The following is a 13,599-nucleotide window of genomic DNA, read 5'->3' on the forward strand; positions in this document are numbered from 1 at the left end:
TTTATTGGCTAGACTTAAGAAAATGATGGAGAAAATGTTAATAATAATAAATAAGATTAAATTTAAAAGTGTGTTGTTGGTACGGTTGTTTGCTTGTTTTTCCCAGGGAGCTAGTTGTTAAACATTTACCAGGACATCATATAGTGTTCGTAAAGGGAAGTAATATGAAGGCTGAAAGGTTGAAAAGGAAGGTGGTCTTGACAGAGAGGTGAAGAATATTTTTGGAAATGGCCAGTGTGCATATTCGTCTTGCTTAACTAAGTTTATTGATAACAAGGTAATTTTTTTTTTAATTTGGTGAGGGGAGTGGAGTGGAAAAGAAAGAGTAATGAAAGTGAAGCAGGATGATAAGAATGTTAATGAAGCATTTTTTAAAAGTGCACTAAAAAAACAAAAGGAAATTTGTCATTTTTTAAATAATATTTTTCCCAGTTACATGTAAAGAATTTTTAACATTTATTTGAAAAAGAATTTTAGTTCCAAATTTTCTCTCTCCCTCCCTCACTTTCCCACTCCCTGAGACAATAAACAATTTGATAGAGGTTATACATGTTCAATCAAAACATGTTACCATTTTAGTCATATTGTAAAAGAAGACACAGACCCCCCCAAAAAAAAAACAGGGGAAAAAGACAAAAAGTGGAAAATAGTATGCTTTGATCTGCATTCAGACTCCGTTAGTTCTTTCTCTGGAAATGGATAGCATTTTTCATCATGAATCCTTTGGAATTATCTTGGAGCATTATATTGCTGAGAATAGATAAGTCATTCATAGTTGATCATCATTCAACATTGCTGTTACTGTGTACAATGTTCTACTGGTTCTGCTCACTTTACTTTACATCAGTTAATTTAAGTCAGAAAGAAGTTTAAAGGGAAACAGATAAATGGGACAGTTTGGGAACTAATATGCACAACATATGCACTAACATGCATAGCACAAGCTGTACATAATGGAGGGTCACAATTTTGTGTACAATCCTCTTTTTCTATTCTTTGTGTGTGCACATGCTGATATTTTTGGTGTTCATAAAGTTAAAATAACAACAAAAAAACTCTAGGTGTATTTTAAAAGTCTTTTCTTTTTAAATTTCTTTTTTAAAATGTAGATAGGAGCCAGACTGTAGAAGGTTAGGGAGAAGGTAGGGCAGAAATGAAGAACAGAGGAGAATGTATTTTATCCTAATGGCAATGGAACAATGGTTTTTTTTTTCTAGCAGAGGAGTGATGTGGTCAGATGCATGCTTTCAGAAGGTCATTTTGGCATTTGTGTAGACAATGGATTGGAAAGAGAAGAAACAATTAGGAAGAGCAATTAGGAGGATATCACAAGACTTGAATTAGAACGGGGCCATAGGAAAGGAAAGAAAGGTGAACATACAGTAGGATAGACATAGACAAGACTTTCTCACAGATCAGATATAGGGGAGAGAGGAGAGGGAAAGATGAAAGACAACTCCAAGTTTATGAATTGGATGTCAGTGACCTCAGCAGCAATAGAGACATCTAAAGAAGCAAGTTTGATAATGGATATGCTGATTGTGAATCTGGGATATGCAGGGCAACTAAGGGGCGAAGTGGAGAGTGCTGGGTTGGAGTCAGGAAGACTCATGTTCCTGAGTTCAAATCTGGCCTGAGACACTTACTAGCTGTGTGACCTTGGACAAGTCACTCATCCCTGTTTGCCTCAGTTTCCTCATCTGTAAAATGAGATGGAAAAGGAAAGGGCAAATCACTCTAATATCTTTGCCAAGAAAACTCCAAATGGGGTCACAGAGAGTCAGACACGACTGAAACGGCTAAATAAAAAAGGCCACTTTCTCTGTGAAGTCTTCTTGATTTACCTCTGGTCACAAAAAAAAAGTTGGACACCACTGAAATTTCTCAGCAACAATGAAATATCCAAGAGATGTCCATGTGGTAAATTAATAATACAAAACTGGAGTTAAGGAGAGAAATTGGGGCTGGATATATAGATTGGGGAATCGCTGGTATAATAATTAATTACAGCTAGGGGAGCAGGTGAGATCATTGAGAGACAGTCATACTAAGGAGGAAGGAGCTGGATGGTAATCTAGCAAAGGAGGGGAGAAGGAGAACTAGGAGAGAATAGGAGTTAAGGGAAAAGGAATGTCCAAGAGGAAGGAATGGTCAAGAAGGATGAGGGTAAGACAAGGCAGTAGGGCTTAGCAGTTAAAAGAGTGTTGCTAACCTTGGGGATTACAGTTTCAGGACAGTGGGAAAGAATCCACAGCTGGAATCAAATGAGTTCAGAAGTGAATGGGTTGAATAGAGCTCCAGCCCTGGAGTCAGGAGGACCTGAGTTCAAATCCAGCCTCAGACGCTTAACACAAAAACTAGCCGTGTGACCTTGGGCAAGTCACTTAACCCCAATTGTCCTCCAAAAAGCAAAAAAAAAAAAGGAGTGAATGGGTTGTGAGAATTTCTCTTGCTTTACTATGCACATTTGTGAAAAAGAATTTTGTTTTTCTTTCTTTTGTTTTTCCATTGTGGGGACAGCAAGATAGGAAATTGAGGGAAAATATGGACAGGGGATGGAGAAGAGGAGATTAATTAATTAATTAATTAATTTTTAAAACACAGCAGAGAACAAAAGAAAACCTGCAAGAAAGCAAAGTGGGGCAACTTTGAAAATAAGGTGCAGTGTTTAGTAGTAATAGTAGTAGTAGTAGTAGTAGCAGCAGCAGCAGTAGTCATAGTAGTAGTAGTAGTATATTAATACATATTTTCTCTACATGGAAATTTGTTGTTTTATATTGAATCCTCTCTTATGTTCTGCTGCATACATGGCATTGTTTTTTTTTTCTTTTCTCATTTTGTGTTCAAGTTTGGCTTTTTGTTTGCTTTTTTGGAGGGTGGGAAGGCAGAGCAATTGGGGATAAGTGAGTTGCCCAAAGTCACATGGCTAGTAAATGTTAAGTGTCTGAGGTCAGATTTGAACTCGGGTCCTCCTGACTCCAGGGCTGGTGCTCTATTCACTGTGCCACCTAGCCACCCCTGTGTTGAAGTTTTAAATAAGTAAAAAAAGAAGATAGAGAAAGAGAGGGGAAGGGAGGGGAAAATTTGGAGGATGGAAGGATAGGAGAAGAAAAGCAAGAAGGGGAAGAAAGGAAGGAATCTTTTTTTTTTAAATACAAAGAAGAGAACAGAAGGAAGGGCAGAAAGAAACACAGACAAGCAGAGCAGCCCAGAAGGCTGAATTTATTACATATTTATAAAGAAAAGCAAACTCTACAATCTATAGTAATTTGAAATCTGTGACTTCATGTTGTTGTTCAGTCATGTCCAACTCTTCATGATCCCATGGACCATATCATGCCAATACTGGCCGTGAAGTTTTCTTGGCACAGATACTAGAGTGTTTCGCCATTTCCTTCTCTAGTGGATTAAGGCAAACAGGGATAAGTGATTTGCCTAGGGTCACACAGCTAGTAAGTGTCTAAGGGCAGATTTGAACTCCGGTCTTCCTGGTTCCAGGTACAGTGCTCTATCCACTGAGCCACTTAACTGCCTAGAAGTTTCATGTACCATCTTCTTTTTTCTTTCCTCTATATAGGTAGAAATGTCCTTTCTATTTGGTGTTAAGTTCAGAACAAAAATAAATAATAAAAAAGAATATGGTGGCAGCAAGAGTAGAATACTTTTTTCTATGAGTGTTGCAATGAATGGGAGGAGATAGATATGGGATAGTAGCCTGAGGGGATGCCAAGATCAAGTGAAGGATTTTTAATCATGGGCTTGATCTGAACATGTTTATGAGCTGTGGAGATGGAACCAACAGATTGAAGGTGACAGATATAATAGGTGGGGCAAACTTTTGGAGCAGATGGAAGGGTAAGGAATGAGGGTACATGGAGAGGTATTGGCCTTAGCAAGGAGAGGGTCTGCCTGTTCCTTGAAGACCAGAGTAAAGGAGTCAAGAATGGATGAAGATGTCAATGAGGCTTTAAGGCATAAAGTAGGGAAGAAGAAACTCAGAGCAAATGGTCTAGACATTTGGTGAGGGGGCTGAGAGGGTGATGTTAAAAACTAAGGGAAAGAGCAGAAATTTGGAATAGCCAGTGATGGAAATGTGAGAGATTACATCTAGGAAGAAGGAATGTGGTATAACAGTGAGAGTAAGCTCAACAGAGTTGAAATTAGATAATAAGTATTTGCGATAGACCCCATAGGACTTTTGTATAACCTATTTTTCCCCTTAATAGTATTTTATTTATTTCCAATTATATGTAAAGATAGTTTTCAAAATTCCTTTTTATAAAATATTGAGTTCCGAATTTTTTCTCCCTCCCATAATCCTTCCCCAAGACAGCAAACAATCTGATATAGGGTATTCTGCCAAATATCTAACAATTGGACTTCTGGTTGGGGCGGGGAGAGGGGAAGGACACATAGTACACTTTTCAGTTTAATTGCATTACTAACTTTTTTTTCCATCACTTTTTTAGTTTAGACCAAGGGTGGGGAACCAGCAGCCTTGAGGCCACTAGGTCCTCAAGTGTGACACACATCCCCCACTCCTGGTCTAGACAATTAACAAAACAATAAATCAAGATATTATTATACTGTTTACCAATTCCCAAGGTATAAATGCTCACACTGAAAATTTTACAATCGGCTCTCTGAATTGGATGGAACTGACTCTGGCACTCCTTGGGTGTAGTAAATTAAGTAAATGGGCAATGGACTACTTTAGAACTCCATATCTACCCCAGGCACATTTACTACTGGGCTCTAGCCGTGGGACATGGAAAGATTACCTTCTTAGGTGACAGGATCATAAATCTGAAGCTAAAAGAGGCCTTAGAGCCCATTGAGCTCAACCCCCATTTTACAAATGAAGAAACTGAGGCACAGAGCAGTTAAATAAATTGTCCAGAATCCTGCTGCTAGTAAGTGTTTAAATGCAGGATTGGAACCCCAGCTTTCCTGACTCAAAGTCCAGTGCTTGACCCACTATATAGTGCTGCCCCCAAGAAATACCATGATCAGCTCTACAAACTATGATCCTAAGGTGTTGAGGGATATAGGTGGATGAGTGTGCTAATCCAACTGGATGGCACAGTGGCCCAGAGGCCTGGAGTCAGGAAGACTCATCCTCCTGAATTCAAATCTGACTTCAGACACTTACTAGCTGTGTGACCCTGAATAAGTCACTTAACCCTGTTTGCCTCAGTTTCCTTATCTATAAAATGAGCTAGAGAAAGAAATGGTAAATCACTTCAGTATTTTTGCCAAGAAAACCCCAAATGGAGTCTCAAAGAGTAGGACACAACTCAACAACAATATGCTAATCCAAAGCTAAGGTTTTGCAAGACACAGGAACAATGGAATCAAAGGCAGAAGGCAGTATAGAGCTGAATTGTTTAACAATAGGGTCAATGATAGTAAGAGAAGAAAAAGAAGCTAGAGCCTAAATTAGGAGAACTGAAAGAATGAAGGGTTATAGTGAGGTCAAAGAATAGGTTTAGGAGGCATGAGGTAGAGGGGAGAAATGGAAGGTCTATAGAGAATGAGGAGAAAAAGGAAATTTCAGAATTTAGAATTATGGAGGGAACATAGTTATAAATAATGGTGAGATCTATGGTATGATTGTCCTTGTGGGTGAATGAGGTGGAGTATAGGCGATAGAAGCAGAAGGCTGATGAACTGGGAAGACAGGGTGAGTGTGTATTGAAGTTCTCAAGCATGAGGGAAGGAATTGGGGTAGAGAGAAAGACTGACCTCCTTGAAAAAGGAGAGTGTAGTGACCTAGAAGCTGGCGGATCATAGAAGCTAAGACTTGAACTGGGTGATGTAGATGGATGAAGTCAACCATTAGGAAGTATCTGTAGAGGGATGAGGCAAAGGGAGAATCTGGAATTGACAGTAGGGAATGCCAACTCCTTCTCCTGGCCCATTTTGTGTCTCAAGACAAGTTAGCCCTGGAGGAGGTGACTAAGGAAGCAGTGGATTCCAGAAAGCCACATTTCTGTGAGCACGAGGAAAGAGTGTCAAAAAATAGGGCAAAGAAGGAAAGGGATCGGAGGTAAATCAGGTTGAGATGAATTGAGATAATAATACAGGAAATACAGGAAATTAAAGTGGTATAATGGACTTACAATCAGGAAGACAGGTTCAAACTCTGCCTTAGACATGTATTAATTGTGGCAAATAACTTAACCTCTCTATGCCTCAATTTTCTCATTTATAAAATGAAGGGGTTGGACTCATAGACTTCTAATGCCCCTTCTAGCCCTAAATCTATTCTCCTATGATCCTGTGAGACATAGCAGGGAAGGAGGTCCTTGCCTTAAGGGAAACAGCCCAGGGGAGCAGGAGCTATAAATCTGCTGGGTAAACACCAGTTGGTTGGTTCCAGGGTTCCAGTGCCCAGCGCTCTGTAATGATACTACTACTATAATAATAACTCACAATTTAAATAGCGTTTTAAGGTTTACAAAACACTTCTCCACAATAGCCCTGTGAGGTAGAAAGTATAAATATCATTATTTCCATTTTTATGGAGTCTCAGCTAAGCACTTGACAAATATTATCTCATTTTATGGAAGCTGGTGACTCATTGGATGTGAGTGAAGATTGTCAAAGGGTTTAGGTTTGAATCCTGGCTATAGGACCAGGTCATTTAACTCCCTTGGGCCTCAGTTTCCACATCTGTAAAATGAGAAGACTGGACTAGATCACCTCAAAGGTCCCTTCCAGCTCTTTGTCAACAATCCAAGCCTTTGTGCCTGGTTGACAGGGAGAATGCTGGTGACTTTGGGGAGATGGGAGACAGCCCTGCTCCAGATGACAACTTGGCTTACCCAAGCTGGCCTCCACTTTCCCAGTGACCAAAGGTAGCTAGCTTTTTCTTCAAGCCTCATTGTTGCCAGGTTGTTGTTTCCTTCCTGCAGCACTAGAGGAGATTTGCCTGGATGGCCACCCTGCTCAAGTCTAGTCATTTTCCCTGTGTCACCCTCCCGTGGGTGATGGTAGTGGAAATCACAGGGAGGAGAGATGCTCCAAGTATCTAAGATCCAAGGGCTCTTCCACCATCAGGAGGGAAAGAGCAGCGAGGGAGCCCTGGCTGGGAGGGAGCTTACGGCCAGCCCTTCCCGGGGCCCTGTCTGAGCGCCAGCCCCTGCTTCTGTCTCTAGAAACAGATCTGTGAGGGGCAGTATGGCTCAAGCATGCCAGAACTGGAGCAGCAAATCGCCGAACACAACATCTTGCAAAGGGAGATTGAAGCCTATGGAGAGCAGCTTCGTGACTTCAGAGGCCCGGTGGGTGAGCCCGTCTTCCCAGAACCCTCCCTCCAACTTTCTGGTGCAGCCTTCAGGGCATCAATGCATCTGCCCATGCACCTGTCACCCACCAGCCCTGCCCATGATGGGAGCCCTGCTTAAATGAGGCATTTCATGACAACTGAAAGCCTGGTCCCTTCTTCCCCTGTGCCATCCTTCCCCTACTTAGAGCTGACTTGAAGCAGCATGGTGCAGTAAATGGGGAACAAAGACTGTGGGCTCACATCCCTTCTCAAGTAATTAGGAGCTGTGTGACCCTGGGCAAGTCACTTAACCTCTATGTGACTCAGTTCCCTCATCTGTAATCATAGAGGCTAAGACTTGGACTGGATTATATAGATAGATGAAGTCAGCCATTAGGAAGTATCTATAGAGGGATGGGGCAAAGGGAGAATCTGGAATTGACAGTAGGGAATGCCAACTCCTTCTCCTGGCCCATTTTGTGTCTCAGGAGGGAATTGAACTTGATGGCCTTTAAGGTCCCTATAAGCTCCAGCTCAATGATCCTATGTCCTCTGCGGATCAGGCATCTTTTTTTTTTAAGGTAGTCAGGGTTAAGTGACTTGCCCAGGGTCACATGGTTAGTAAGTGTCAAGTGTATGAAGCTGGATTTCAACTCAGGTCCTCCTGACTCCATGGCCAGTGCACCAGCCATACCCACTACACCTCCTAGCTGCCCCCACCAGGCATCTTTAAGATCTCACATAGTAAAGTTCTAGAAAACTGGGAGGCATCTCCTTGAGATGTTGCCATGTGGATAAGAACAGGAGATCCTAGGTTGGGAACTACTTCTCAGATAGATCGGGGCCCTGAGACCCAAGCAGATGAAACCCCTGCTCCCCATCCCCACTGCCCCAGGGCTAGCTTCTCAATAATTTCCCTTATCTCTTTCTTCACCCTGATCACCTCAGGATGCTGCAGCCTTCAAGAATCAATACCGAGACCTACTGGTGAGACAGGAATATTACCTGGTGAAGAGTTATTGGGGAAGGAAGGGATAGCTCTGGTGACATGGTGACAGGGGTCACTCTTGAGATTGGTGGTAGGGACAAGGGACTGGGCTGGGTTGGACAACAGGCAGCTGGCAGTAGGGAGTAGAGGTTAGAGGTCCACCTGTGATCAAAATGGGATTGTAGGGTGATAGACTGGGGTAACAGACCCCAAGCCTGACAATGTTTTTTTTTTTTTTCTGTGTACATGTGTCTATTTCTTTGACTCTCCATTTTTTGTCCTCGATGGGGGCTTCTTTATTCCTGAGCACAGAAGGCAGCCACCTGGCGCGGGCAGAGCTTAGGCAGCCTCTACACCCACCTGCAGAATTGTACCCGGCAGCTCAACACCCTGGCTGAACAGCAGCGTCGCATCCTTCAGCAGGACTGGAGTGACAACATGGCTGACCCCGTTGAGGTGCGCCAGGAATATGAGGTCAGACATGAGCCATAACTAGCAATTTTTACATCTGGGGATTTATTTTTTACAAAACCTGCATGGGATGAGCCACACCAAACGGTATTCATTTGGATATAGAGGGAGAGATATCCCCAAAGATGCCGTGTACCTCCAGGTACCAAGGATACCATGAAGTGGTGGCCACCTTAGCAGGGTAGCAGATTGGGGATGAGCTAGAGAAGAGTTTACCTGGAGCCTTAGAAGAGGAAACTGCCATCTGGTAATTTTCCATTCTAAATAGGTATCTTTCTAATTCTAATCAGTTCTATTGATCAATCTCAGTATATTCATTAATCATCTACTAGGGGCCAAGCACTGTCTTCGGTGTTAAGGATACAAAAACAAAATAATCCCTGTCCTCAAGAAGCTTATTATGCTCTGATCAGTTGTTTCTATGCTGCTGAAAGGACTAAAAATGTTCTTAGCATCCCTCAGATTTTAGGGCTCTAAGAGAGAGCTCCACTCACCTCACCCAAGTTATGATTATGGGTCAGGGACTTCCCTGCTCATCGCTGGATTTGGGAAAGTTGGAGGATGTGGATAGAGACAGCGATAGATGGAGGAGACTGAGTTGTAGGTCATCTTTCCACTCCTGTTCTCTTAAGGGACTCAGACCTGACCTCTATGGGTGACACTCCCTACCCCTTTCTTTTCCTTTCCCCTGACCTGTCCTCCAGCACTTCAAGAGCCAGGAGCTGCTGATCCAGGAGCAGTGCATAAACCAGCTAGAGGATGATGGAGAGCGAATGGTGGAGCTCAAGCATCCAGCTGTGGGGCCCATCCAGGTAGGAAGCACATCTCATGGATCCCAAGAGCAGGCTACCCACCTTCCATCCCTTAGCTCTTCCCAGTGGGGTCCTCAGAATGTAGGCTTAGTGTTCAAGAGACTCACCGTGGCTCCTCAAAGAGGCCCGAAAAGAGCCCCATCTTAGGAGAAGTTGGAGGAATGAATAGATGGATGCAAGGGTGAATGAGACACAGAGACCAACAGACACAGGACAGGGAAATTCAACAGGCATTTAATAAGCGCCTACTACATGCAAAGTGCCATGTTAGGCAATAGAGGAGACACAAAAGATAAAATAAAATTAGTCTCTGACCTTAAGTTTAAAATCAATCCATCAATCAACAAGTATTTATTAAGCCCTTACGATGTACATGGTTAAGTAGTGGGGATATTTGTGTATGTGTGTGTATGTTTGTGTATGTGTATATGTATACACATATACAGGTATAACACACACAAATACACATATACATACATATATAATATATGTGTGTGTATTTGTATATTTGTGGGGATATTTTAAAGGCAAAACAGCCCTTGCCCTGAAGGAACTCACAATCTGGCCTGGGAGAAAAAATGTGAACATTGTTTTTGTTCAGCCATTTTTCAATCCTGTCCAACTCTTCCTGACCCCATCTGGGGTTTTCTTGACCATTATGCTGTAGTTGTTTGCCATTTCCTTCTCCAGCTCGTTTTACAGAGGAGGAAACTGAGGAAATAGGGTTAAGTGACTTGCCCAGGGTCACACAGTTAGGAAGTGTCTGAGGCCAGATCTGAACTCAGGAAGATGAGTCTTCCTGATTCTGGGCCTGGTGCTCCATGCCCTATTGCACCACCTAGCTGCCCTGAAAACGTGAAGATAAATCAGTATAAAACAAAATAGAAATTGCATGATAGCTGCATTCGTGTAGGCCCCTTACCCAAAGAGTAAGAGTAGGGATGAGAGGGATGCCTGAGGGATAAGATGATAGTCATTAGGGTGTTCTGATCCAGGCTTTACTGGGGGTGTAACTCCAGGTGCCGTCAGAGGCTGAGACTGTGAGTTGAGTACACTGAGTGGGGAAGCTGCGTCATCCCAGAAGAAACTATTCAGGTATAGAAACAGTGTCTCCACACACCCTTGTGGCTCTGATGTCTTGTGACCCCACTTGGGGTTCTCTTGGCAGAGATACTGGAGTGGTTTGCCATTTCCTTCTCCAACTCATTTTACAAATAAGGAAACTGAGGCAGACATGGTTAAGTGACTCGCCCAGGGTCACGCAGCTAGTGTCTGAGGCTGATTCAGGTCCTCCTCAGTCCTGGTGCTCTATCCATGGTGCCACCTACCTGCCCCTGAAAGGGGAGGAAGATCATATTTTTCCAGAGCAGCCACAGCTCCCCAAGGCTCCTTGGATCAGAATACCCTGGTGATTTCCATCTCACACTGAAGCCTTAGGTGAAGGGAGCTACATAGGTGTAAAGTACTATGTGAGGACTTAGGGGGCAGAGGTTGGGGTGGGTGTGGTTTGGAGACACCTTCATATGGAGAAGGCCTTTGATCCACCACAGAATCACAAAATCTAAGAGTGAGAAGGGACCTTAGTGTCATCTAGTCCTATCCACACACAAAGGAATCCCCTTTATAACAGACCTGGCAAATGGTCATGGAGCCTCCAGCAGAGGGCAGGGGACCCCACCACCTCTTGTGAAGCAGACCATAGCTCTGATGCTTAGGAAGTTCTTCCTGATGTCAAGCCTAAATTCACCTTTTTGCACCTTCTACCCATCTGGACATTGAAAGACAGAGTGAGATGTCAATCGATGGGGATGGGGATGAAGAGCCTTCAAAAAATGGAATGAAAACAAATGTAATTAATTAATAATTACATTAATATAATTTTTTTGCACAAGCAAAAATAAATGGGAAGAAAATCATGGGATGTGTTTCAAGGGACCATGAAGAACCCATGGTACTTTTAGCTGGAGCACAGAGGGAAATGAAGGGGGATGTTATAATATAATACTACAAGGGTTGATTGGAGCTATATCATAAGGGATCTTGAATGCCAGCTGAAGGAATCTGGACTATATTTGTTAAGTATGTAAAAAGTACAGATAGTCAGACAGAGGCAGAAGTAGAAAAGGGACACAATGAGATCTAGGGGTCCTCCATGGACCTTCAAGGGGTTTATGAATAGATTTCAGAGGATTTGTGAACTTGAATGGGAGAAACATTGCATCTTTATTTTCACTCACCTCTAACTGGAATTTAGCATTTCCTTTAAGACCCCTTATTTAGACCCCTTCTGAGAAGGGGTCTGCAAGTTTGGCACCAGACTGCCAAGGGGGTTCATGATACCAACAAAGCAAGAAAAGTTTAAGAAGTCCTGCTTTTTATACTATTTTCACTCTATTGTGTGTGTGGTTTTTTTTTATCTGCTTTTCCTTTCATAAAATGACTAATACGGAAATATGTTTTACATGATTGCAACTATGTAACCTATATCAAAATGCTTACCATTTTAGGGAGGAAGATGGGAAGAGGGAAGGAGGAAGGGAGAATATTTGGAATTCAAATTTTTTAAATCAATGCTAAAATTTGTCTTTACATGTAATTAGAAAAAATAAAATGTTATTTAAAAATAAAGAAGAACTCTTGCTTTAATGGGAGGCAGAGTCAGAATGGGGGTGCAGCCATGGAGCTCTAAGGACTCAGTGTGTGTCCCCAGGCTCACCAGGAGGCCCTGAAGACTGAATGGCAGAATTTCCTCAACCTATGCATCTGTCAGGAGAGCCAGCTGCAATGTGTGGAGAACTATCGAAAGGTAAGGACCCCAACTTGACTTTGGGGGGTAGCAAAGAGAAAACTGGGGGATACCATTTGATCACTGAAAAAAACCCCAACAATTAGACATTTTTTAAAAATTTTCCTTGCAAACAAAATGGATTTAATGTGAATATGAGGACCAGGGAATTTAAAATTGTTAAAGTAAAAAAAAAATTTCCAAGTCAAAAAAGTAGATAACATGAAGAAAAAAATAAAACCACAGTTATAAGAAGTCATCTGATCAGAGACCTCATTTACCACAGTTTTTTGTTTGCTGCCCTCCCCTCTGAGAGTGGCAAAGTCACAAGAAAACAAGGTGAGGGAGGGGGTCATTGATTTTTTTAAAAGCAAGTTTCCAGGGTGATAATGTAGCTTAGTGGATAGAGCCCTGACCTCGGCAATCAGAAAGACCTTTATTCAATTCTTTTCTCTAACAAATATTGATTGTGTTATTGGCAAGACATCCAGCCTCTCAGGACCCAAGCAGAGTAACCAGTCTGCAGGAATGGAGGGAACTGCCACACTGAGTTCCCTACAAGGATGAAAGCATGGGTGTGGCTGCTGTTCCCCTTGGCCTTCACCAAAACAAAGATCTTTTCCCAACTAGCTTATATACCCTTCCTGCAGGGGGTTAACAACATAGATGCAATTCAGACGCATGTGACCAAGATCACTAGAGTGATGACCCTGAGGGGAGGCCACAAGTCATTAGGGACATCAGCAGATTTCATTCATTATCTAGAACCATAGAAAGTTACATCTGTAACCTTAGAGGTGGTATAGGTTGGGGGGAAGGAACTTGCACTATGCTGAGTGCTAAGCAAACATAATCACACTTTATCCTCACAACAACCCTAGGAGGTAGGTGATATCATGATTCCCATTTTACAGTGGAAGAAACTGAGGCAAACAGAAGTTAAGTGATTTGCCCAGGGTCACACAGCTAGTAAGTGTCTGGGGCTGAATTTGAACTCAGATCTTCCTGATTCCAGGCCTGGTGCTCTAGCCACTGGACTACCTAGCTACTTCTGTGGCTTGTTACCAATCCTCGCCTGAGACTCTCATGCACTTTTTTTCAGTTTTGTTTCTCTCTTTCATTCTGAGAGTTTCTGTTTTTGTGTTTATTCCTCTTGTACTTTAGAAAGGTTCTCAATGGGGTTGAAACACAAAGCCACTTTTGGTTGACTCTTAGTTATTCAAGGAAATTCAATTAACTGGAACACATTTTTGAGGGTTCCCATGAACTGAGG

General features: G+C 42.4%; 1 protein-coding gene across 2 annotated transcripts in view; it reads left to right on the plus strand.

Moving 5' to 3' along the window:
- The window catches only part of EVPL (envoplakin), a 40,273-nt gene that overhangs the window by 7,953 nt on the left and 18,721 nt on the right, over window positions 1-13,599 (plus strand). Inside the window, exons 5-9 of one of the 2 annotated variants that reach the window (XM_069076333.1) lie at window positions 7,161-7,286; window positions 8,219-8,257; window positions 8,571-8,732; window positions 9,434-9,541; window positions 12,252-12,347. In XM_069076333.1, the coding sequence (XP_068932434.1) occupies window positions 7,161-7,286; window positions 8,219-8,257; window positions 8,571-8,732; window positions 9,434-9,541; window positions 12,252-12,347 (531 nt within the window). The remainder of the gene's footprint in view (window positions 1-7,160; window positions 7,287-8,218; window positions 8,258-8,570; window positions 8,733-9,433; window positions 9,542-12,251; window positions 12,348-13,599) is intronic. The other variant, XM_069076334.1, reaches the window with a different exon arrangement.

Source organism: Petaurus breviceps, unplaced genomic scaffold, assembly GCF_028583685.1.
Source record: "Petaurus breviceps papuanus isolate PSGF00001 unplaced genomic scaffold, PetGlider_PUasm1.0 90925, whole genome shotgun sequence".
NCBI classification, from domain to species: Eukaryota; Metazoa; Chordata; class Mammalia; order Diprotodontia; family Petauridae; genus Petaurus; species Petaurus breviceps.